General features: G+C 47.7%; 1 protein-coding gene across 14 annotated transcripts in view; it reads right to left on the bottom strand.

Moving 5' to 3' along the window:
* Positions 1–12,339, bottom strand: part of ZMYND8 (zinc finger MYND-type containing 8) — a 126,413-nt gene extending 114,074 nt beyond the window's left edge. For 3 of the 14 annotated variants that reach the window (XM_030762897.2, XM_089897005.1, XM_089897007.1), the window contains exons 1-3: positions 12,267–12,337; positions 11,354–11,587; positions 2,539–2,609 (exon numbers count right to left, since the gene is read on the bottom strand). In XM_030762897.2, the coding sequence (XP_030618757.1) occupies positions 2,539–2,609; positions 11,354–11,367 (85 nt within the window). In that variant the 5' untranslated portion in view covers positions 11,368–11,587; positions 12,267–12,337. Of the gene's footprint in view, positions 1–2,538; positions 2,610–6,387; positions 7,867–11,353; positions 11,775–12,266 lie in introns of those variants that run through there. The other 11 variants (XM_030762901.2, XM_030762902.2, XM_030762899.2 and 8 more) reach the window with 7 other exon arrangements.
* Between the last annotated feature and the right edge of the window lie 13,407 nt (positions 12,340–25,746).

Consider the following 25,746-nt stretch of genomic DNA (forward strand, 5'->3'; position numbering starts at 1 on the left):
AGGAAACCTGAACAAAGCATCAACTTTAGTTGGTAGTAACACACCGATTCATTAATTGTGACAAATGGACCAGACCAATGTATGGTGTTAATGACAGGGCAAGAACTGTAGCTGTGTGTGTGTGTGTGTAACTACGTGTGTGTGCGTCGGGGGGTGGTACGGGAACACTCTGCAGTAGCTTCACAACTTACCTGGAAATCTAAATCTAAAACTGCTCTAAAATTAGAAGTTTATTTTTAAAAACATAACAGAAAATGACGGAATGGCTCCTGTGGACAGGGTGGCCGCTGAAGGCCTCCCTCAGGAGCTGACATCTGAGAAGAAGCTGAGACGAGAACCAGGCAGCAGGACCCAGGGCGGCGTTCCGCGTTCCCGGCAAAGGGCCCCCAGGAGAGGACAGAGGGGAGGGAGGCTGGGGAGCTCAAGTGGGGTCAGGTGCGCAGAGTGTCTGTCACAAGGTAAACAAAAGTGAAGGAAGCTGAAGGGGTCAGGCCAAGGCAGGTTGGTCACAGTCACTTCAGACTGGAGCCTGAGGGCGCTGGAAGGTCAGTGGAGGGACTCAGCAAGATGAGATGTACCTGATGGAGTGTTTTTCCAAGATCGCCCTGCCTGCTGTCGGGAGAGGATGCGGTGGGGCGGATAAGGGATTATGATGACCCCAGAGTGGTCACACCTCGGACGGCCCAGACACAGAAGGTGAAGGGCTAGGAGCACCTGGGGGTCTGAAAGAAGACAAGAAGCCGGGTCTCCACGCTCAAGGGGAAGAGAAGAGGAGTCTCCACACGCAGAGAAAAGGGCCTGAGCTGAACAGGCCTCCTGCTCTGGCTGACGGTCCCGGATTCTGACCCTTTTGGAGAAGTCTCCACAACGGGGCTCCAGGGCCTTCCAGGCACCGAGGGCTCAGGAAAGAAGCACCTCCTTGGAGTCCGAGCCTCAGTTCAGTTCGAGCCCATCCTACACTTTCTACCTGGGAGACATTACCACTCGGAGTCTCGGTTCCCTCAACAGCAAAATGGGAACACCACCTCCCATCTCTTGCCAGGTAAGAAAAGGCTCCTGGACCCTACAAGCACAGCCTTCATTAAATGCCAGAGCAAGTATTACTTTTACAAGAGTAAGCCCAAGGTGGAAGGAACCTTAGAATCTCATCTGACAGCCCATTTTACAGATAAGAAAACAGGGGCAGAGCCAGAACGTGTCCAAGTGAGCGGCAGAGCAAGGACCGCAAGCCCGGCTCCCAGCTCTCATTCTCTAGGCTCCCTTCTCCACGCTCAATTCTGACCCCAAAGTGGGGGGACTGAGACAGGCTTCCCCATCAGCAACTGTCTCCAAACACCTCTTTTCAGACTCCCCTGGGGCTCCCCTCGCCATCAGAGGTGCTGCGGGCCCAGCCTGGGCAGGGGGGTGGGGATGGGGGTCTGGTGAAGGGGAGCAGCCCTCCGACTGGGCCCCCCCCCCGCCCCAGGCACCGACCACCCACCCGGACAGCTTGGCCTGTCCACCTGAGGGGCCTCCCCTCCTCTCTGAACCAGGCCCAGGCCCCCATCAGGCAAGTCAGGCAGCAACAACGGCCAGCCCCTGCTTCCCAGGTCGCCATGCCACCACCCTCTGACCCTCGTCTTTGCCCACAGCGACACGCTGTCTTATCAAAATCCTCAAAAAGCTCTTGGGCTGGATTGGAGTCTTCCTGGCCGAGTCTGTATTCACCCTCTGTCTAGTCCTTCCCGCCTCCCCCCCAGACCCCAGCACAGGTACTCAGCGACTTGTTGAAAGAATACCACCGAGGTACAACAACTAAGTTTGGAGATGCGCATTTTCATCAACCAAAGAGGTGAGAAATGTTCCTGCAGCTCATTTCTAAAAGCACCCTGAAGGCAAAATGTGAATAACTGCTTCCTTGTGGGAAACCTCGTGAAATCTCACACAGACCAATCAGAAAGTACCAATGACTCAATTAGAAGATCCTTGAAGAGCTCTAACACAGGATTCTGAATAGAAGCACATACCATGTTTACTCTGATTTGCACAATTCTGTCCTACACGCAAACACTGGCCCCAGCATTCCACCTTTAATCTAATGTTTCCCTTTAATCTCTAACCAAGACCAACGTTTACCAAGGAAGTGGGTCACCTTCGTTCCACCTCTGCGATTCCAAAGAGGCCTGTTACTGAAATCAGAAACCTAGCAGCGGCTGGAGACTCCAGTTGCTTCTAGAACATGCTTTATTTAAATTGATTCCCGAAAGTCACCCTGCAGAGAGCTAGCCAGCCGCCCTCCGTCATGACACTCACATGTAAAATTTACTGTCGGGACAATTTCCGACAGGTCAGAACACCTACACAGACACGCCAAGGGAAAGCAAATCAAAAGATTTCTGTATAAATGAGGTTCATCCGTCAAAGGTGCCAACCTCTCAAAATCGGAGGAGTGTTAGAGCCTCGACTCGTAAGCCACACTTCACTGCACTGAAACAACAAGAAAAAGAAATTCCAATTTCCTCCTGTGCTCTGGATAGATAATACGAGATTTTTACTTACCTTTGGAGCGAGTAGAGATATCCATGCCCTCCACCACCTCCTGTTCTGTTTTTATTTCCTCTTCAGCCAAGCTGAAACAGAGCAAATTACGTTCACGTTTAGGTAGACTAAGAACTTGCCCCATGGGGGCGGTTATTTAGAAGTTCTAACAACAAACCCACATTTTTCAGACAATCTTCCAAGGGTAGGGGGAAAGGAACCCACACCCTGATATCAAACAAAGTGTTAAGAGTCCTATAGGAGTGTTTTTAAACACTAGCTTGTTCTTGAAGTCGAATTACTATTCCAGTTGTCATGCTATTGGAAGATGCAAAAGGCTTTTTTAAGACACACAATTACCATCTACCCCCATGGACCAATGAAACCCCAGCCTTCAAGTAAATCAGTTTCTCATTGTTAACACTGGGTTCAGGTTGGAGGTGGTTTTCGGGGTACCTGGAGTTCAGATCTCTGAATTCTGCAAGGCAAAGAGTATTTTCCCAGACCTCCTGGCGAAATCTTACTATTTCCCGACAAGGCAGGAACATGAAAAAATATATAGGTTAAAGCTACAAAGTAGAAAAATATGCCCAGGCTAGAAGCAAAAGGCCTGGTCTCAAAACATTCAAACCACCAGCACTTAGCCCAGGAATTAGGACTGGGGTCTCCACACTCCCAACCCCTGGGATATTTTCCTCCCTGTAGCAGGCATGGCTTAGAGAAAGCATTCAGCACTCTTTTGAGCTATGACTAATTACCCCCACCACAAAAGTGGAATGAGGAAGGATTATTTAAAAGACAGGATGAGAGTTGGGGGTTGGGATAAGAAGCAGGGAAAGCAGGCCCCTCCTCTGGTGGGCCAGCCACCAGAATCTTCTTTCGCTCTCTCGGCTGGAACTCCCCACTGAACAGGGTACAGGCCATTCCCTATATTCCCCACGGACATACACACACCTCTCAGGCCAAGCCAGGAAAAGTTCTGCTTTTCTAAGTGCCAACAGTTTGAGGTGCTGGAACTTTCCAGGCATTAGGCTGACGACGAAGTGATAAGAACCTGAGCAATTATTCTAGATGCAATTCCATCAGACTGTGGTTCAACAAGAAGAAATGGGGTGCATCTCCAACTGAGATGGCTGAAATCTTCCACCTGGAAGACTCAAAAACCAGGACAGAGGGGATGCTGCGTAAGGCAGGAAGGATTAGAATGTCCCTTCTGTGTTTCGTGGTCTGGGACTGTGACGAGACAAAAGGTAAGTCCCAAAAGTCCTGGAACCTCAGGGTCAGATGGAGCTGCATTTAGGAGAGTTCCGTATTTGATGGGACTAGATAGAAAGGAAGAGATGAGAGCTGAGAATTAAGTTAGAAGAACTTAAAGGCCTCCAACTTCACTGGTCCCAGCAGAGAGAAGAAACAGAAAGGCAGTGTGCTTTTAAATCAGAATGTTAACACATTTAGGTCTCTGATATTGAACCCCGTTGACAATTTCATCCACACTGCCTTTGTAGAGAAAGCCTGGGACACAAATCACCAAAGAAACAACAGACATGTTGTCACAAATGGTTTTCATCAGAAGACATTGCTTCTGAAATTTAAACATGTCGCTAACGTGCACTAATACAACCGTGATTTGTGGCAGGTGATTTTAGCACTGATACTTTTTACTCCAACTTAAGAGGCAAACAAGCTCAACTCAGAAACACACCCTGCCTGCAACTTACCCAGACTGTCCAAATGGATACCGCTGATGGTTTTTTGCTTGGGGTGACTGGAAATAAATTTTAACAGAAAGCCCCATGAGGCCCCTTCAAAGAGGGGGAGATGGTCAGCTTCAAAAGAACAAACAGCAACCCTGATCTTTCCAGCAACTAGAATTCTGCTCCCCTCTCTAGCATGAAGTATGTGAAACCCTAAACTTCTTGAAACCGATCCCATATTTTGAGTGATGGAGAAAACGCTAATCTGGGATCCAACCAAAATGTTTGGTAGTGAAAAGAAACAATTATGCATTACAGACTCCCCCAAACCCACTTGAAGGATTTCTGCAGCGCTGAAAACATTCAAAGGTGTATAGATCATGGAGTTGGGCTGCATTCAAGAGAACAATTATATGGCTTGTAACAGCCTAGAGGAGGCTGAATACTTCAGGCAGGAAAGCTGCTGAGAGGCTAAGAAAATGCAAACTAGCGATGGGGTAGCTATACGCTGCTGAGTTTAAGATAATTCTGGAGCAGAAAAGAGGGAAAAGAAAGTTAAGCTGTTTTATCTTTCCAAGTATTACAAAGCGGGCACCATAATCACCTAACTTTAGCAATAGCACCACCAGGATTTAGCCAAGGATTTGAAGGACAACAATTTCAGAAAACCATCTTTTTCACAGATCAGCAAGCCACCCTTTCAAAGGGAACCCATGCATGCACATGCATGCACACATACACACACACACACTAACTTGTATTTGACTAAAGGAAATTGCAATGTCTATGCATCTAGAGGAAAAAAATTTTTTAAAACTTCATTTACAAAAGCAAAGACCAGAATGCAAAATTAGTCATTTTGAATAGCCACATCTAAAGGGACTTCCTCTTTTCTACACCACTGATCTCATTTTTTTTTTTCTTTTCTGGTTTAGTGTTAAGTACTAGTATGTTATTAGGGGGAAAAAAAAAACTATGAATATTACATCAAAAGTGGTGGTGAGAAAAGATTTGTACCTGTCTGAATGCCCCACAGATCTTGGTCAATTTAGGTTAAGAACTGTTCAGTCATTTGGAGGGAAAAAAAAAGTCAAATAATAATTGTTAAAAAGAAAAAGCAGCTGCGTCTGAAGAAAAGACTTTGAACTCTCTCATTAACACATTAAAGTCTATTAGAAAATACACAGCATTTTTCCTTCCATATCTGCTAGCTTCCAGCAACCCCAATTATTTAAATCCAAAACAATGGAACAAGCAGCCCTTGTTTCAAACTGACATTACTTTTTTTTTTTTTTAAGGTCAGCTGGGGAGTCTGGGGCCCGCTAAAGGAAAGGGTAAAATTAGCTAAAAAATCTCACCCCAACAGGACAATACACCATCAACTAGTTGTATACGTTGTATGTTCCCACCACCGTCACCTCTTGCACTCACGGGTTCCCCTAAGTCACTTGCCCCTGGATTTCACAAACTGATACATTTCAGGCAATTAAAGAAGAAATAACAGGCGCCCGCCTGCACATACAACCAAGACCATCCCATCCCGTCCCAGAAAGAAGAAAAGATTTCTCCCCCAATGCCTGAGCAAGAAAACCTCTGCTTACTTCTTCACCTGCATGCACTGGAAAAGAGCAATTAAAAGTTGCACATGAACTGCACCTCCAGGATGTTTTAAGCCTTCTGATTTTTAATTCTGAAGACTCAAGGCTGGTCCGTAAATTCCCAGGAATCCCATCCCCTCAACACTTCCAGGAGAGAGAGAAAAGAGAAAACATCTAGTTTGGACACAAAACTGCCTGGAAACACAATGCCCAGATATTTCTTTTCCCCAAGTGCCCCTACTTGACTGTTAACCAAGAATATCTAACCCCTCTAGAATATATAACCAGCATGCACAAGAGTCTGGGTCTACAGCTGAGGATGTTCACACAGCAATTCAAGAATCATGCAATCATTCAAAAGGACTTTTCCTTCAGCTTTTTACTTTCATTCAAAATACCAAAGTGGTCCAGGCTGTAAGAAATATTTCATCCCCAAGACACAAACATCTTTCCTCTTCTAGATCACAAAATAGTGAACATTAAAATCAAAACACCATGCTGCCCTAAATCTGCAATTAATTTCTTTAAAAATTGGGGGGAGGGGAGGGAATGGTTAGCAGCTTTATATAAGCACTCACCTAAAACAGGCAGAGTCATCGGTAGCTAAGCTATTTATGCAGGATTCTTAAAATGGCGTCTGGCAACACTGCCTCATTCCTGTATTGAAGCTAAAATGGTAGCAGTTTGTTCAATAGCTGTAGCTCTTGCTTAAGCAGCCCTGCTAGTTTCAAAGCCACCTTCCTAAATATCAGAACTAGGAAAAGCTCAACCAAAGGACACCAACAACCCAACGTTTAGAAGCTGGAAAAAAAAAAAAATCTGCAGTGACAGGGGGAGTTTGTTAAGTCACAGGTTCCTAAGGAAAACCCTTCCCTTTCAGATCCTGAGCCTTCAACGTGAGGCTCTAAAATGAGGCCCCCTTGCCCTCGAATTAGGTGGGTGGAAGGTGAGGAATTAGGCAGCCCTGTGGCATAAAGTGCAGACAGACAGGTGTCTGTGCAAACAACCAAACTGTTAAAAGGGTGCAGGCTGCGGGGGGGGGGGGAGGAAGCCCATTCCCCCTTTCTAGTAGATGAGAAACCAGCTCTGCATCCCTACCAAAGAGTAGCTAGGGAAAATGAAAAGTGCTTCCAGGGCAGCAGGCATCTGAAGGGCTGCACCCCAGCCTGAGGCCAAAGTCAAATAAAAAGGCTGTTTAATAAGCCTGAAAACGGCCACCAAACACCCAGCCAGTCCTAAGACAGTTAACCTCCAGGAAAGATAATCCGAGTCTGCAGAGAAGAAACAACAGGAAAACGTCACCCTCGGCCAAGGCGCAGGATACTCACAAATTAGATTTTTGTCCACCCCCAACAGAGCCCTCAAAATTAACCATGGGTTTGGCAAAACCCGCTTTCACAGGCCAAGCTAAGAGCCTCATAGTGGATAATGTAATTTACTGTTACAGGTCTGCATGGTGCAGCAGAACTCTCCTGGTGCTGCGGGTGGAGAGTTTCAAGGTGACTGTGAGCTTCAGGAGAGAAAGGAGGGCAGAGTGCCCAAGGCTGCACCAGGGCAAGGACGGGCGTCTGGCTCCCGGCCGGCCAGTAGGTAGGTAATCTTGATGACGAGGGACAGGCTGGCAGCCCAGCTTGCTGCAGTGCTGAAATGGCTCCTGCCTGTTTATCAGTAAGCAGAGTGGGGTGGAGGGGGAAGGGCGTCCATAGCCTTAGCAACCTGAAGCCAAGGGTGAATCCTTCCTTGTTTCTGCCTCTGAGATCAAGAGCAGGGCTGCTACACAGATTCCCTTCCTCCTCCTCGGCTGTGCGGTGGCCAAGGCACTTTTGCACGTATCTTTCTTTTCAGGGTCAAACCAGAGGCAAAGCCAGACCTAGGGCTTCCCAGCTGAAAAATGTTTGTGGCCTCTGCCCAGGAGAGAGAAGGGGGGGAAAAGGAGGCAAAAGAAACAAAGAGATCACACATGTGAAGTGGCTGGACTTTGGAAAAAAAGAAAAACCTACCTTTGCCTTCAGGGTTTTCTGGGCTGCTGTCACCCCCTCCCCTTTTTGAAATGGTGACTCATTTCCCCCCCCCTCCTATTTAAGACCTGAAGCCATTTCCCCACTGTTCTCCCGGGGAAAGAAAAGGGGGAATGTTTTGTTTAAAAGAAAAGGGGTAACAAGAAAGAAAGAAAGGAAAAGAAAAAAAAAAAAGCTATTGTTTTCATCCCTAATTTATAATCCAGGAGGCCCCATTGTTTCTTTCTTTCTGACTCAAATCTTTGAGCTGTTAATTATAAAAGTAACTGGACTCAGCTCCAGAAGGCAAACCACGTTCCTGAGCAGCAATTAGAAAAACTCTGTAGAAAGTTTACTGAGTGATTATATATAATTAATTCCTAGTTACAGCCGGAACACTGACCATTTTCTGGCGCTAATAAAAGCAGTTCCTCCTGCTGCCCCACAGGAATGCCACTTAATTTCCCAAAGCAGAAGTGAACCCATCCTGGAGGGGCTTCAAGGAAAAAAAAAAAAAAAAAAAGGAGAGGAATCAAAAGCTCCAGTGTGTCTGTGTTTGTTCCTTGCAGCTGTGCATCCTCTTTGGGGGCTGAAGAGGCAGAAGGAAAAAGGAAAACAGCCCAATGTTCTGTTCCTCCCTCTGCAATTTACAAACGTGGCAGAGAGAGGACCATCTACCTTGATGTAAAAAAGAAAGGGGGGGAGGGGAGATGCCCTAGGCATGGAACGTAGGGAGACACTTCAGCTCCACGGATGTGCTTTTCCTAAAAGGAACAAAGATGGTAGAAATTTCCAGAAGGCCCGCTCTCGGTCCAGCCACTGCAATTGTCAATCTGTAACCTTTTCTCCAAGTCTATTGGTTCAAAAGCTGGAGAGAGAAACCCCATTGGGCTGCACCGTGAGCCTGCACTGCTGTCCCTAGCTAGTCCTGCTGCAATGCAGACATTTATTTTTTTTCCCCCTGAGTGAAACTGGAAAACAATGCTACCTTGAGAGCCATTAACTTTTACAGACTCATGTTTGGTGGTGCCCCCAGGACCACAGGCAAGTGGCTGGCTTGCTCCAGGGCTGAGAACTTGCTGGGGCTGCACATGTGAAAACAGATCTTGGCTTTGCAAACCTGTGGGAGCCATTTTAATGCAAGCTTTTGGAGGACAAATGCCTTGCCCTTAGGTTTCCTTCCAGCCCAACAAATGCACCATTATGCAAACACTGACAGCACCAAAGCAGGAGTCTTGTGATTAGATATTGCTTCCAAGGAGGCCACAAGAACCTCAATATGTAATTTCCATTTACAGCCAGGAGATAAGAACAAAGAAACAAAGCTAAGCCTCTGAACTTTCTTGTGTGGGGTAGTAGCAGGCAAGCAGTTCAGTTCTAAGTATGTTACATCATTAACGGCCTGTCCTTATACTCTTAAGAAGCTGGCCTGTCTTGCAAAGACTTCTCAGCTTAGAATTGGGTACATTCCTCATTATTAAATGAGCCCTTTTTCCAATTGGTTCTCAAAGGTGGGTTGCTGGACACCAGTTTAAAAGAAGAAAGATTACTGACTCCATCAAGTTGGCATAACACAGCAACTGAATATACTTCCAGCATTTACAGTCCTGCTGTATTGGTCTCCAGGCTGGAAATTTATGCAGTGAACTTCTAGGGAAATGCTGAAGCAAATGCTAAACAAGAAGCTACTTTTTTCACTCTGAAGTTCTAGCTGCAGCCTTAAGAGATCAGGAGAAATGTAAAAAGTGAGAAATAAATCAGAAGTAAAGGTAAGTGTGCACATACTGATGTGTGGGTCAGGCTTGGAAAAAGGCCGGATCTGTTATGTATGAGTCCTGACTCAAGACCAAGTTTGGTGGTGGGTGGGATTTTTACAGACATGTAAGTATCTTAAAACATAAGGACTCACACCACCACCCCCAGCTCCTCCCCACCCCCATGTTTAAGGCTCTGTGACTCTTAAGACCAAGCAGTTTCCTTACATTTCACAAGCAGATCACCTACCCAGAGTTTTCTATCTAATATCCAAACAATCCCAATTCAAGGTCTCCAGTCAAGTCACAATGAACTGAACGTTTCTTCCCTGAGGGTAAACAGGAAGTATAATCTTCAATCCTAGCCCTAGGTTATCAGGAAAAACAGTGGATTCAAACAGTCACCTAAAATCAAGACACTATGAAAAAGCCCTCCTTGGGTTCCTGCTCATAAAAAGCCCCCAACGGCTGGAGCCAAGACCCCCTGTTACAAACAGACCCCAAATGTTCGCCAAACTCTTTATACATGGTCACAGAAATGGATTGCTTTACTTACCCAACAAATGTTCAAGCAACCGTCTCATTTTTCCACAGTTAAGAAGAGAGAACAGGCTGGCAGATTTGGGACTTGATCAAAAAGGAAATTTTTTTAAACAGTTACACGGGATTATTAAAAACACACACACAACAACAACACAACCCAACCACTGAATATGGAATGCTGTCATGAGCCACAGACGTGATTTTATTTCCTCTGCACTCTATCACACAGGAGGACAGAGGATGACACAATGTAAAAAAAAAAAGGGAAAGGAAAATGAAAACAAGGAGAAAAGATACATGAGTCCACTGAAAACCATGCAAGAGGAGAAAACTAAGGGATTCAAAAAAAGACTCCTCAGATTTATTGCAGGATGTTGTCCAACATCTCTCCCCCACCCCCCCTCCTACACTCCCCCCCCCCGCCCCCCATCCCCATCCCTACTCCAAAAACTTCCTCCAAAGCCTAGAAAACACTTTCAGAAACATTTGCTGGCTGCAGGCTGGCTTTGCAGAAGAACACTCTGTATCAATAGAAGTCAGGAAAAAAGGCTGAACAATGTAGTTTCAAGTGAAGAAACCCTGTAGGAAGAGAAAAGACCATGGGGAGTCACCACCACCCACCTAGGCCCCAGGAGCTAGGATCTGTCCTTAGCACTGCTCTGCTGAGGGCTTGGTTCTTTTGCAAACACACGTCCTCTCTGGTCAGAACTGAGTCCAGCCTTCCCAGCACCTCTTTGGAGAGGTGAACTTGCCTGCTTTGCTGTCTGCCATGAGCTCTCCTTGGAGGGGAGCCTGCTTGCTTACCTTCCATTTTCTTCCCCCAGCAGGCATGTGACACAAGAGAAGACAAGAGTGCAAGGGGGAGGGGGGGGAACTGCTCAGAGAAAGAGAGAGAGAGGGAGAGAAAGAGAGGAAGGAGGGGGGAGGAAAAAGAAAAAAAAAGCTTCTTTTTTGGCAATACCAGGATCTAGCTTCACACTCTTCTAGAAACACCATGTCCTGGTGGAAGAAAAGGTGTGCCAGGCCCTTGCCAGTTTGCAAAACCGAGCTCTGGCTAATGGCTACTTAGCCATGTGACCCAAGAAAGCAAAAAAAAAAAAAAAAAAAATCTCTCTAAACAGTTCCAAGTTAACCTAAGTGCTGTAGGGGTGACTGTGGCACAGCCAGCCACAGAGAAATCACACTGCTCGCCCACAATGCGGATGTCTCAGAGGGAGGGGGAGAAAAGATGGTTAAAAAGTCGAGCTTACCTCTGTGGATGCATTGTTAACACTGTGTAATGTCAATACTTATAAAACATGGAGGACAGGCTCCTAGTTCTCACAGAAAAAGGGTTTGGCACTTCGGCTTGATGATCTGGCCGCCTAATAAAAGCTCATCCCCGATTGGCTGCCCCGGCAAATCGGAGTGTAAGGCGGCCCCGGATTGGCTGAAACACTTCCTGAGCGATTATCTTTGTGAGGCTCTGGTGAGCAAGAGCCATCCTGTGCATAGAAAAAGACAGGCTAAGCTAGGCCTTTTGCAGCAAGAAAAACTTAGGAAAGGGGCCCGCAGTCGCCCTTCTCCCACACCCTGGCTAGATTTCGCGGCACGAGCAAACCAGTGCAGCCAGCCTGACCTGCTCCAGCAAAGCCTGAGGCCCAGAGGCCACAGGCAAGAGAGTTTTGGGGGTGAGCTGCAAGGGCTCACCCTCATCTGCCCCCACGGAAACGGCCCTCTCGCTGGGAGGAAGGCTGGCTCTTTTCTAGAACAATCCAGCAGAATGTGCTCCCCACCACCCGCGGGGGGCGGGGAAGTGAAGCCAAAGAGCAGGGAGGCCCGGGAAAACAGCCCAGGGGGCAAGAGAAAGAAGAAGCTGGAGCCAGGCCTCTGAGGCAAACCGGACGGGCCAGGCGAGCCCCCCAAGACACTCCAGGGCAGCCCTGGCTTCCCAGAGGACAGAGCACTCGGGCTGAGAGGGGAGGAGGGGAACCAAGTGGTCAAGTTTGCATCGTCATTATCAAAATGCCTCCTGGACAAAGCAGACCAGACAGCCACTTGCCTGCCCCAGCCCAGAATCGAACCTGTCATCACCCCACCACCCCCAGCCAGAACTCAGAGGAAAGCAAAATGGGTTCCTGCCTCCCTGCCAGGATGCCAGGGGGCCCCCCTCCCCATCCTTACCCTAAGAAAAGCCAAAGGCGCTCCTAGCAGGCCACATGCCTAGCTCTACAAACTTCCCTTCCCCTCCCAGCCCCCTCCCCCAGCGCTGAGGCCTGCTAAACCTGTCAGTTAAACAAAAATCTGACTTCCGTATTAGTCTGCGATGGCTTCAGCTTCCTGCCTATTAACCCTCTCTCAGACTCTGGGCCTGGCTGGGAAAAACTAGGCCCTGAGAGCACAGAAAAGGCCTGTGGAAAAATACCAGCGGCAGCTCTCCCGGCAGATGCAGAAAGAGAGAGAGAGAGAGAGAGAGAGAGCCGCTGTCTCTCGCCTTGGCTTCCCAAGGAGGCGTGTACCTTCTGAATCCAGGGCACAGGCAGTGCCTCTCGGGCTGAGAAGCCATTTAAATCCAGAGGGAGAAAGAAAGATGTCAAACTCAGCCAGGGAACAAGAACCCCCATTATTAGTCAGGCCTACACCCACTGCTTAGACCTTCCTGCCACACAACCAGCCCTGTAAGGATGTTCCTGGGAAACTGGGCCCTCGGTGGCAGAAAATCCCATGAGCTTTGTAAGGACTCTTGCTTAAATTTATTTCCACAGAGAATGGCTTCTTCGGGTCCCCAAAGGCAGGTGGAACAGCTATTTCACACACAGCTCTACCCCACCCCCATCTCTCTGGCACTGCTCCCCAGTAAAATATTAACTACTGTTGCAGAACTGCTTATAATTCCACCCATTTCAATAGTATTAGGAGGTCTTTGCCTGTTTCCTCCGTCAGGCTGCCTTGGTTGTGGGTCTGTAGCCTGAGAAAGAAAAAGCAAATCCAGAAGGATCTTAAAGCATCCGTGCTCACTTGCTGATGCTTTTTTTTTTTTTTTTTAAAGACAAGGTGCTTAATTAGCAAGGTTTTTTTTTAAAACAGCAAGCGGGAACAACAGAAGCCAAATAAAACACCATTCTTTAGAGGCTGGAGAAAGCTTCCAGAGGTGACACAGCCATATGCCAGGAGGTAAAACTATGGCCCAATAAAGTCTCCCCTTCTCCTCCTAAAATTAGGACTCGTGGGCTTTCTCATCCCACACGGTTCGTTGCCACAAAGAAAACGGTGGAGCTGAGGCCCTGCTCACCCTGCCCACCCCCACGTGGACAACAGATGCCCACAGTGTGTACATAAATTCCTCCTGGCTGGGAACTTGTCTCAAACAGGAGCAAGGCAGGAACGCAAGCACACTGTACCACAGGGGCAGGGCCCAGGCTCTAGGAAAAGGCAGAGGGTTCTGTAGCCGCTGTTGCTGAATTTTAGGCTGAGGAGGCCGGGACGCAGGGAGGGACACTCGGTGGCCTGACAGGGGTCCAGCATTCAGGACAACAGGCCTGGGCCTCACCAGAAGGGAGGGGCCACCTCTTCCTGGGGGTGGAACCGTGTACGGGGAGACCAAACGGGGGACAGGAGGTCAGAGTTAATCAGACTGCGCTCTCCCTCCCGGCAGTGCGGGGCAGCGGCCGGGCACCACCATGCTATAAGGGATACTGTTTGTGTCTGTTGGTGCTGCTTTGGGGAGGACAAATAGCATGAGTTTGTGGCGGATCTCGCGTACAACTACCTGACCAAGCCCACGAGGAAATAAAATACGGCGCTGGTTGGTGTGTTGGATTTTAGCCCCGGATTAAAGCCGGTTGCATAAGCAACTGCAGCATCCTCCCCCTCCCTCTCTCCCTCCCCTCCCTCTCTCCCTCCCCTCCCTCTCTCCCTCCCCTCCCTCTCTCCCTCCCCCTCCCTCTCTCCCTCCCCTCCCTCTCTCCCTCCCCTCCCTCTCTCCCTCCCCCTGATCACTTGATCACTTGAAATGTTTTCTGGGGCAAAGAGCAGGAAGCTGCCGGCTTATTCTGGCAGCTCTGCTCTGTTTGAGGAATGCTGTTGGCATTCGGGTAGGTCTGAGGTTATCTAGAAAACAGCAATTCGGCTGGGGACAGAGACAAAGGTATGGTGGCAGATGGAATCCTGGGAGGGACACGGATTGAAAAAGGCTGCCCAAGGCAGGCCTACTAAGGGCCAATCCTGGGTTTGATGGAATGTGGCTGATAAGCAGGGAATAAAGAAAACCAAATGCTGCTGGCCTCAATCTAGAGATTGCCCCTCTCGAACCCCCGCTGCAGAGTAGTCCCAGCAGCTTCTGCATGCCTGGCACTGGCTAAATCAGCACTTTACACAGACTGACTCCATGAGGTAGGGAGTATTGTTAGAGAGCTGGAACTGAGCCCAGAGAGGTGAAGTGAGCTGCCCAAGGTCACACAGCAAGCCAGTGCCAGAGGTCAGACTTCCAATCCAGCGATGACTCCACATCCCTAAACCCTGTACTTTTGCCTGCCTCTAAAGAAAGAAATGAGAAGCCGAACCCAGCAGAGCAGAAACAAGGCTAAAATCTACTACCGGCAACTGCATGAACTGTGTTTTCTTTTAGGAGTTGGACTCCTTCAGCAATGTTTTAAGTACTGAATGATGAACCTGGGAGATCTTTAGATCAGGATCATTCAAAGGCCCAGAGAAAGCTCCTCTCTCCCTACAAACCTCCAGCAAGATATCGAGGGGGACACGTTGCCATCTCTAAAATCAGGAATATAAAAATTCCTTGAAATCAGTGGTTCTCAACCAGGGGTGGTTTTGCCCCCCCAGGGGATAGATGGCAATGTTTGGAGACTTTTGGGTCGTCACAACTTGGGGGAGAGAGGTGCTATTGGCACCTACTGGGTAGAGACCTGGGATGCTGCTAAACGTCCTACCGCACACGGGACAGCCCCCAGCAAGGAATTATGTGATCTAAACGTCCACTGTGCCGAGGTGGGAAACCTTGGCTTCAGTGAAAGGAAAACAATCCGACCATTGTGCCTCTGGATAGCAAAGCCAGCACAGGGCCTAAATAAGCAGGTTCCGTGGTGATATGAATAAGCCATGAGCTCATAAAAATAGATGAATACGTGTCTCTCAATATTTCCAGGAGTCAGAGAGAATCTGGGGATAGAATCTGTCTGAAGGAAGCCAGACAGAGTGTCTCAGCGATAAAGCTGGCCTCCAAGGAGAGCAAAGGGCTGACCCCAGCCCCCCTTCCCCAGGCATCTTACTGGCCGAGGCCTGGCCCCGCTGAAATGGCCCGCAGCCAGACCAGCAGCAAGAGCGGCAGCCTCGGCAAGCTGCATCCCGAGATACTCTGTTCTGCTGACTATGAAAATAAGCACACTTGGAGTTATCTGCCTTCAGCGAGCAACAGGCCTCTCTGTCCGTTACGTGAAACGGCCGGGACTGAGGCCGGGAAGTGTCTTAAATATCTTGTTTTGTTTTGTTTCCTTTTGGCCAGTTGGAACCGAGGCCAACTTCGGGCACGGTGACAGAAGGGCTCACCTTCAGAGCACGGAGCTGACCGAGTCATGTTACAGCCACAAAGAGGCAGTTAGGACTCGTCCCTGCCTTGGAGAAGAGGTGTCCTCTAGAAGTTTGTTTTTATTTTGTTTTGTTTTTTTCTTCTTCCTAGGAGGGACTGGCAGGATTACGCTAATGGAGAAAGGAGGGAAGGAAGGGCAGGTGGAAAGAGGGGAGGAGATGGTACTTGACCATCAAGCAGATGGCGGCAGTGTGGGTGGGAAGAGATGTAAGTGACGCAAGAAAACACAAATCAAAAGGAAGAAGAGGGACTCCCCTGGCAGTCCAGTGGTTAAGACTCCGCGTTTCCACTGCAGGAGGCGCAGATTCGATCTGTAGCCTGGGAACTAAGATCCCACGAGCTACGTGGCGCAGCCAAAAAAAAAAAAAAAAGATTCGGGACCTCCCCTGACCTGCTTTTTTTATATCCTAGCAATTACCATTATGGAAAGAAGCTCACGTATTTATTTGCTCTGTTTGTTTCTGTCTCCCACTAGACCAGAGCCGGTGTCTGGAGACATTTTAGGTTGTCACATCTGGAGGAGGGGTTGGGGGGTGTTACTGGCATCGAGAGGGTGAGAATCAGGGATGCTGCTAGATTCCTGACCGTGCACAGGACAGGCCCCCACAGCAGAGAGCTAGCCAGCCCCAAATGTCACCAGGGCCGAGGCTGAGAAACCCTGCATTAGCCTGAGACCTTCAACAAGGCAAAACCTGGTCTGAATCCTTCACCATTGTGCCCTCAGTCTAACACGGTGACCGATATGTATTAGAGCTCAATTAAACATCTCCCACCTGGGTGGTTGCACCTTTCTCCTACCTGAGTCCCCTGCTTCTGCCCTTGCAAACGTGTGTGTGTGCGCGCACACACACACACACATACACACAGAGGCAGCCAGGAATCCTTGTAAAACAAGTCAGATCTGGGATTCCTGGGTGGCGCAGTGGTTAAGAATCTGCCTGCCAATGCGGAAGACACAGCTTCTAAGCCCTGGTCCGGGAAGATCCCACATACCAGGGAGCAACTAAGCCCGTGTGCTACAACTGAGCCTGTGTTCTACAGCCCGAGAGCCACAACTACTAAAGCCTCGAGCCTAGAGCCCGTGCTCCGCAACAAGAGAAGCCACTGCAATGAGAAGCCCGCGCAACCCAACGAAGACCCAATGCAGCCAAAAGTCAATAAAGAAATAATTTTTTTTTAAGTTGTGGTTTTAAAAAAAAACGAAAAAACTCTCCAAGGAGGATAATGATAAATACTGATAGCTACCATGTTCCAAGTACTGTGTCAAGTACTGTTAGAAGCAACTTATGTGAACTAACCCATTTACCTTCAGAACTCTGTAAGGTGGGCACCATTAGAATTGATGATCAATTTCAATCCCATTTGCTAGGTGATGAAACTCAGGTAGGAACTATTAACAGTACAATTCTACTAGGAAAACTTCTCTTCCAGTCTCTTCTGCCTCACTACTCACCACTCCTTAATGCCTTTCAATTAACTATTTACTCAGAAATCACCATGCCAACAGTAAGGGAGTAATTAGAGACTTCCCTGGTGGTCCAGTGGTTAAGGCTCTGCGCTTCAAATACAGGGGCCACGGGTTCGATCCCTGGTCAGGGAACTAAGATCCCACATGCCACATGGCACGGCCAAAAAAAAAAAAGATAATAAGGGAGTGATTAAATAAACATGGTCCTGCTACACAACAGAATACTATACAGCTGTGGAAAAAGAATCTGGGACTAAAAAAAACAAAACAGAAACAGACTCAGATACAGAGAGCAAACTGGTGGTTGCCAGAGGGAAGGGGGATGGGGGGTTGGAAAAACAGGTGAAGGGGATTAAGAGGTACACCCTCCCATTTATAAAATAAGTCACAGAGGGCTTCCCTGGTGGCGCAGTGGTTGAGAGTCCGCCTGCTGATGCAGGAGACACGGGTTCGTGCCCCAGTCCGGGAAGATCCCACATGCCGCAGAGCGGCTGGACTCGTGAGCCATGGCCACTGAGCCTGCGCGTCCGGAGCCTGTGCTCTACAACGGGAGAGGCCACAACAGTGAGAGGCCCGCGTAAAAAAAATAAGAAATAAAAATAAGTCACAGAGATGTAGCATACAGCATAGGAAATATAGTCAATAATTGTGCCATAACTTTGTATGGTGACAAATTGTAACTAGACTTACCGTGATGATCAATTCACAATGCATATAAATGTTGAATCACTGTGTTGTACATCTAAAACTAGTAAAATATTGTATGTCAACCATACTGCAATAAAAATAATCATAAATGACTTTTTTTGGCAGGTTTTTTTTTTTTTTTTTTTTTGGCCAGGCCACACGGCTTGTGGAATCTTAGTTCCTCAACCAGGGCTTGAAGCCGGGCCACCGCAGTGAAAGTGCTGAGTCCTAACCACTGGATCACCAGGGAATTCCCGGGTTTTTTTAATCTTAAAAAAAAGAATCTGGGAGCCCTTTTGTGGAACGATCTCTAAGACATATTGTTGAGTTTAAAAAACACAAGAACAGAACATGGAATGTAATGTCATTTGTTTTTCTTAAATAGAGAAACCTGTGTGTATCTATCTTTTTCTTAACACGTTTGCTTATTATGCACAAAATCTCTTGGAAGCATACTTAAGAAATTGCTAGCAATGTTTGCCTCTAAGGGGTCCTGGGTGTCTGGGGGTCAGGAGGGGGGAGGAGACTTCATATCTTTTTTTTCTTAATTGAAGTATAGTTGATTTACAATGTTGTGTTCACCATTATAACTTTTGAATTTCAACCATGCGAATATATTACTTCTTAAAAAATAAATTAATAAATGTAATATTAGGAAAATTGTGAAAGATTGGGAAATGGGCAAAAAAAGATTAACATGTAGCTTGTGGAGCTTCCCCATTAGGTTACCTGCACCCGTTCAGTGTTCTGGAGCTATTTACAACTCTGTAACTTGTAGAAGATGAATAGTTATGCAAATGACTCTTCTCCATAGAAATGCAAATGTAATCCCCTGGAATGCAATTGATTATTGCCTGGTGGATACTGAACTAAGTTTTTGCCAGTTTTTGCATCTATTTGTAAATTCAGCATTCCTTCCTTAGGCTTGTAGTACTTTGAATCCACCTTTGAATTGATCATAACACCTTACAAGTACCCTCATTAATAGTGAGTGAGACAAAATCTCTGATGTGTTCATTTTATATTTGTATTATTTTTGAGCAGTAATATTTTTTTTTTTCTTTTCTTTGCAGTATGCAGGCCTCTCACTGTTGTGGCCTCTCCCGTTGCGGAGCACAGGCTCCGGACGCGCAGGCTCACAGCGGCCATGGCTCACGAGCCCAGCCGCTCCGCCGCATGTGGGATCTTCCCAGGCCGGGGCACGAACCCGTGTCCCCTGCATCAGCCGGCAGGCTCTCAACCACTGCGCCACCAGGGAAGCCCCGAGCAGTAATTTTTTAAAAGTCATCACTGCCCTCCAAGAATCTACTTCAACAAGCCTAGTTAGTACTGGGTCCACTTGACCTCTTGCTAACGTTTGATGCTGGACATTTCCGAGTTTACAAACCACTGCTCCTCCCAGCAACCAGCTCTCCATCTGCATTGACACCTCTAACTCCAGACTCTGCTCTGTCTTTCTAGCCAACGATGCTCCTCATCTGGGCTCCGGAGCCAGCCTGTTGGGGGGGAAGGGGTCCATTCCGAGATTCCTCCCTTCCTACCTACAGAACTTGAGCAAGTTATTTCATGTTTTTGCGCCTCTGGTTCCAAGTCTGTGAAGTGGGGATTATAGTCCTCGCCTAAGAGACATTGTGAGGGTTATTTAACACAGACACAGCATGCGGGCTCAAGAAATGTTAGATGTTTTTTCTTTCCTCGAAACCTTTTCATGCAGTCATTTCATCTGCTGCCACAGGAGATTCCAAATCTAACTACCCAGATCCAACCTCTCCCCTGGGCAGGGATCTTCTTGCTATGGATCCAGGTGGTCTACAAATATGCAGGGAGCCCTTTTTGTACCTCTAAGATTTATTGTCTGTTGCTCCTGTCTTCAAGGAGCTGACAGCTGAGCAGAAGAGGTAATGAGCTATTAAATAAATATATGAATAACATAAAATATCAAATTATGAATGTTATGAAGAAAAAACAAAGCAGGGTGAGGGTATAGGGAAGTGACAGGATGGGGGGGGTCTGCTTTAGACAGGTGGGGGAAGGCTTCCAGTGAGGCTGTGACATAGCAGCTGAAGAAGATGGAGCCTTCCAGGTGGAGCTGGCAGCAAATAAAAAGGCCCTGAGGCAGGCCTGAGCTTGGGAGCTTGGTGTTTCAGAGGAACAAAAGAAGTCCAAGTGCGGCTGCAGTACTTGAGCATGGAGAAGTGAGACACAGGCTCACTACTTCCTCTGTCATCCTTCCGTTACTCAGATGCAAAATCTTCCAGAACACTCTTTACCCTTCCACACATACTCACACACCCACACCTTGTGCACACCATCTCCAAGTCTACCCCAAATGAGAAACCCCTGGAACATGTACACTCAGGACCTGAGCTACTTGGGACTATGTCTGTCACTGTCTAGTGACAAAACCCCAAGTAATTTCCATAACTCTCTACACCTGGCTCTCTACCTATAAAACAGGAACAGTACTTCCTATCTCAAAAAGTTGTACTGAACAGTAAATGAATTAAAGGATATGAAGGGATAAATTAGGAGTTTGGGATTGTCAGATACAAACTACTATATATAAAATAGATAGGGACCTCCCTGGCGGCCCAGTGGTTAGCTTTCACTGCAGCGAGCACGGGTTCCATCACTGGTCGGGGAACCAAGATCCCACATGCCAAAAAGAAACAAATAAAATAAATAAAATACATAAACAACAAGGTCCTACTGTATAACACAAGGAACTATATTCAATGTCTTGTAATAACCTATAATGAAAAAGAATATATATATGTATAACTGAATCGTGTTGCTGTTATTAACCAGAAACTAACACAACCTTGTAAATCAACTATCCTTCAACTCTAAAAAATTGATTAAAAAAGGTAAAAATAAAGGGTATGAAAACACCTACCATTAAACAAAACATTCAAAGCAGACATTGGCTACAATCCTTTTCACTGCTGTTTTCCAAAAACTCTCAACAATTCTCCACTAACTAAATGCAACCCTGACTTTCCCATCAGCACCCCTTTATCTGGCTCCATACCTGACTTGCCCGCCTCATCTCTCTATTTTTCAAGCTCGGAAGCATGACCCACCGTGGCTCGTTTTCCATGCTTGTTGACATAACAGCCACCCTAGGCGCCACCTCATGTCCAGAGGGTCTTTCCTGATTTCTCACCTGAGAGGCTTCTCAGCTCCCCAACTCCTCCAACACCAGAGCCCATGTCCCCTGCCTGTGACTCCTCAGCGTGGGGCTCCTGGGACCTCCCAGTGAACAAGGCAAGCCCATCTTCTAGACTCTCCCAAACCGCTCCTCCAAAAGGCTCCCCACCCGAGTCAACAGAATCACCCTTCCACTGGTTGTTTGAAACTCCCACCCTCAACTCCCCACTTCCGCACACACCCTCATCCAAAGCATCAGCAAGAGAGGACTTCCCTGGCGGTCCAGTGGTTAAGACTCTGCGCTTCCACTACAGGGGGCACGGGTTCGATCCCTGGTTGGGGAACTAAGATCCCGCATGCCCCTCCGCACGGCCAAAAATTAAAAAAACAAAAAAGACAAACCATCAGCAAGAAACCTGGGCATTCTGCCCCCGCCCCCGCCTCCCCGTCCCATCCCCCCTCCCCCGCCCTCCTGCCAGTGTGTTCTGAACCTGGCTCTTCTGCCTGTCACCTAATCCCCTCAATCAGCATCATCGCCCCTGCTCACCCACAGGACCTCTAACAGCTTCTTCCCAGTGGTTACCAATCCTCCAGCCTTCTTCCCTTTAGAATCACCTGGGGATTCAGCTCCAATTCGGCGGGAGTGCATGTTTCACCTCCCAGAGGTTCACCCTGCGCAGTTAAGACTAGGAATCCTGTTCTAATTGATCTCCAGCCTCCCCTCCTAACCTCTCTGGGCTCTTCTCCTCACAGCAGCCAGGGGGATCCTGTTAACAAGATATCACCTGCCTGCTCAGAACTTTCTGTGGACAGCACTGTTCGCAACAGCCAAAAGGTAGAAACAACCCAACAGTCCATCAACGGACAAATGGATGAACGAATCCAGTGTATCCACACAGTAGAATATCATTCAACTACAAAAAGGGATGAAGTACTCATACACACATGAATGAACCATGAAAACATTATGCTAAGTGAAAGAACCGAGACACAAAAAGCCACAGATTGTATGATTCCATTTATATGAAATACCCAGAAGAGGCAAACCCATAGAGACAGAAAGAACACTGAGGGTTGCTGGGGGTGGGGGAGGGGAAATATGAGAAGTGCCTGCTTAACGGGTATTGGGCTTTTCCTTTTGGGGTGATGAAAAAGTTCTGGAGCTAGATAGTGGTGATTCCACAACATTGTGAAAATACTTAACGCCACTGGATCGTACACTCCAAAATGGGTAAAATGGTAAATTTTACATTATATGTATTTTATCACATGGTAAATTTTACATTATATGTATTTTATCACAATTTTTAAAAACTTTCCACAGCTTTTTTTCTTTTTCTTTTTTTTTTTTTTTGCTGTACGCGGGCCTCTTACTGTTGTGGCCTCTCCCATTGCGGAGCACAGGCTCCAGACGCGCAGGCTCAGCGGCCATGGCTCACGGGCCCAGCCACTCCGCGGCATGTGGGATCTTCCCGGACCGGGGCACGAACCCATGTCCCCTGCATTGGCAGGCGGACTCTCAACCACTGCGCCACCAGGGAAGCCCCTTTCCACAGCTTTTTATCCCACTTAGGATAAAATCACAACTCTTCTACATACCCTCCCCTCAACTCCTACCAATTTGCCACTGGCTCACTGCACTCCAGCCACCTGTCTGCCACCTTGCTGTTTTTCAATGCAACTTTTGTTTTTTTGTGTCTCTCTTTCAGTATTTCTGTCTTGCTCTTGCATCTCTCCTGCTGTTATAAGTCCACAGTGTAGAACTGTGATTTACAGATCATGGGTCCTCTCCAGTGGCACCATGACTATGACGGGAAGTCAGTGTTTGTTGAATGACTGATTGCTCGATTGGAATGGATTCCTTACATCCACTTTCTGGCATCACACCATGTCTTCATACCTTTCCCTCTTAAATCACACTTTTTCATTCCCTGACTCAAAACCCTCCAACGGGTTCCCATGGCTTTAGAACAAGAGTCTGCAAAGTACAGCCTAGGGGCCAAATCCAGCCCACCACCTATTTTTGTCTGGCCCTGGAGCTAAAAAAGTTTTGCTACATTTTAAAATGGTTGAGGGACTTCCCTGGCAGTCCAGTGGTTAAGACTCTGAACCCCCAAGGCAGGGGGCATGGGTTCGATCCCTGGTCGGGAAACCAAGATCCCACATGCTGTGTATTGCAGCCAAAAAAATAAAAATAAAAGTAAAATGGGGGCTTCCCTGGTGGCGCAGTGGTTGACAGTCCGCCTGCCGATGCAGGGGAAACGGGTTCGTGCCCCGGTCCGGGAGGATCCCGCGTGCTGCGGAGCGGCTGGGCCCGTGGGCCATGGCCGCTGAGCCTGGGCATCCATAGCCTGTGCTCCGCAACGGGAGAGGCCACAACAGTGAGAGGCCCGCGTACTGCAAGCATGAATTATAGGAAATTCAAGTTTCAGTGTCCGTAAGTAAAGTTTTATTGGAACACAGCCTCGGGCACCCACTTATTATTGTCCAGGCCTGCTTTTATGCTACAGTGGTAGGATCGCGTAGTTGCAATAGAGTTCGTATATGGCCCTCCAAGCCTAATATAATTACTATCTTGTCCTTTACAGAAAACCTCTGCAAATCCCCTTTCAGATGAAAATCCTATCTCTGAACATGGCCTGCAGAGCCCTCTCCAGGCTAGTCCCTAAATCTCTAAGCTCCAAGAGGTCTTTTCTGATTACCCATCTGATGCCAACTCCCTTACATTTCTGGGGCATCACCTGTTATTTCCTTCCTAGGACATAGCACCACACATAAGCACCTTATTTCTACGTTTACTTACTTTTTGTCTGTGTACAAAGGAAGGAGCTTTGTGAATCTGTTCACTAGTGTTCCCCAGGCTAGCATAGTCCTGGGGCGTAGTAGTTACTCTATAAATATTTGTCCAATGAATGGCATTTTCTTCTTACTTGTAGTTTCTCTACAAGATCTTCAGTAGATCAGTCATGGCCCTGATTTGGATTTTGAACCATCTTGCACAGTATGGAGTTATAATTTGTATACAAATAAAGTTGACCACCAGGAATCTCGTCTATGGCAATATATAGAAATGTAAACGAAGTAGTTCTCCCCTTCAACTGTTTATTGCACTCCAGCCACCCTACCTACTTTGGGGTCCTGGAAATGTGCCACTTGTCTCCTGTCAAACTAGTTCCAAGCCCCTTCAGGACCTTTGCGCCTGCTCCTTCTGCTTCAAAGCCAGGACCAAACGTCACCTCCTCCAGGAAGCTCTCTGGGATCATTGCATCAGGTTCAAACAACGGTTTGTCTTCCCAGCATTTAGTACATTCTAAAGTTAAGTGTTGTATCTGCTTTTCAAGGCAGGAAACTTGTTTTCATATATACAGTTGTCACCCCAGAGTCCAGAGCAGGTCCAGCACTCAGGACTCTCTCAATGTTTGTTAATTTGAGTGACTATAAATTCCTTGAGCTTCTGTGCACACTGTTTAAACAGTTTGCTTGTTACTGGGTACAGAAAGATGCTTAACATGTACTTGCTGAGTAGCTGGAGTAACTTCTTTTTTTTTTTTTTTTTTTTGCTGTACGCGGGCCCCTCGCTGTTGTGGCCTCTCCCGTTGCGGAGCACAGGCTCCGGACGCGCAGGCTCAGCGGCCGTGGGTCACGGGCCCAGCCTCTCCGCGGCATGCGGGATCTTCCCGGACCGGGGCACGAACCCGCGTCCCCTGCATCGGCAGGCGGACTCTCAACCACTGCGCCACCAGGGAAGCCCTGGAGTAACTTCTATGGGCTTTCACCTCCTTCTACAACCGCCCCTGCGTCCACCTCCCTCCTGGTCATAAGATATCAGCAGCGTCTGCAGCAGCATCTTTACCTTGAAGAGCGGCCGGCACCTACTGAGTTTCCCACGTCCAAGCACTGTTCAAAGCACAGTTTATGTATCATTTAATTAATCCTCCCAACAACTGAGTCAGGCACTATAATTAACCTTATTTTACAGATGAGAAAACTGAGGCGCAGAGAGATTAAGTAACGTACTTGTCTGAAAAAGGAAGACATTCATAAGAAAAATGAAGTCTAAGCCCTCTCAGCCTCTAATATTCCAAGAAACAAATACTTTGGAGAAAAGGAACTAATGTAGACAGGAAACACTCAAAGGTGATCTGAAACCAATTTCCCAACAAAAAAGCACACCAAATCCCCAACAGAAATCCCAGACTTGGGCGATTTGGCCAACACTCAATACTCAGATGCTCTCAGGCCACCAAACCTCGTATTTCCCAGCCAGTTCTGCAAGCCCTAAACCTGGTCTTTACCCTTGACCTCTCCTCTCCCACCTCCCATCCCGGAGCCCTGTGGGATTTACCTTATAAGCGTCTTACACAGTAGATTCCGGCCACGTAACTCCATTCTGCAGAGCTAGTGGCCAGCTCCAGATCCACCATTAGCTATTATCTGGGCAGGAAGGGAACAGCCTCCCACCAGCCCCCAGGCCCCAGTCCGCTCCCATCCCCCACCTTCAGCAGCCAGAGGGATCTTTTGAAATTTCAATTTGGACCAGGACACACCCCCATCTCCCGCCCCCTACCTCTAAAAACCCTTCAAAGGTTTCCCATTGTTCTCAAGCCAAAGTCTTTAATTCTTAACTGGGCCTTCTGGGGTCTGCAGGATTCCCTTCCCCAGCTTCAGCTTGGGTCTCAGCTCCAGCCTGACCCCAGCCAGCTTGGGAGGCTCTGAAGCCAGCTAGGCTTCTGACTGGATTCAAATTCTGACTCTGC

The sequence above is a fragment of the Delphinapterus leucas genome, chromosome 15 (assembly GCF_059928025.1).
Source record: "Delphinapterus leucas isolate spDelLeu-1000000601 "Yukka" chromosome 15, BTC_Dleu_Yukka2, whole genome shotgun sequence".
NCBI lineage: Eukaryota > Metazoa > Chordata > Mammalia > Artiodactyla > Monodontidae > Delphinapterus > Delphinapterus leucas.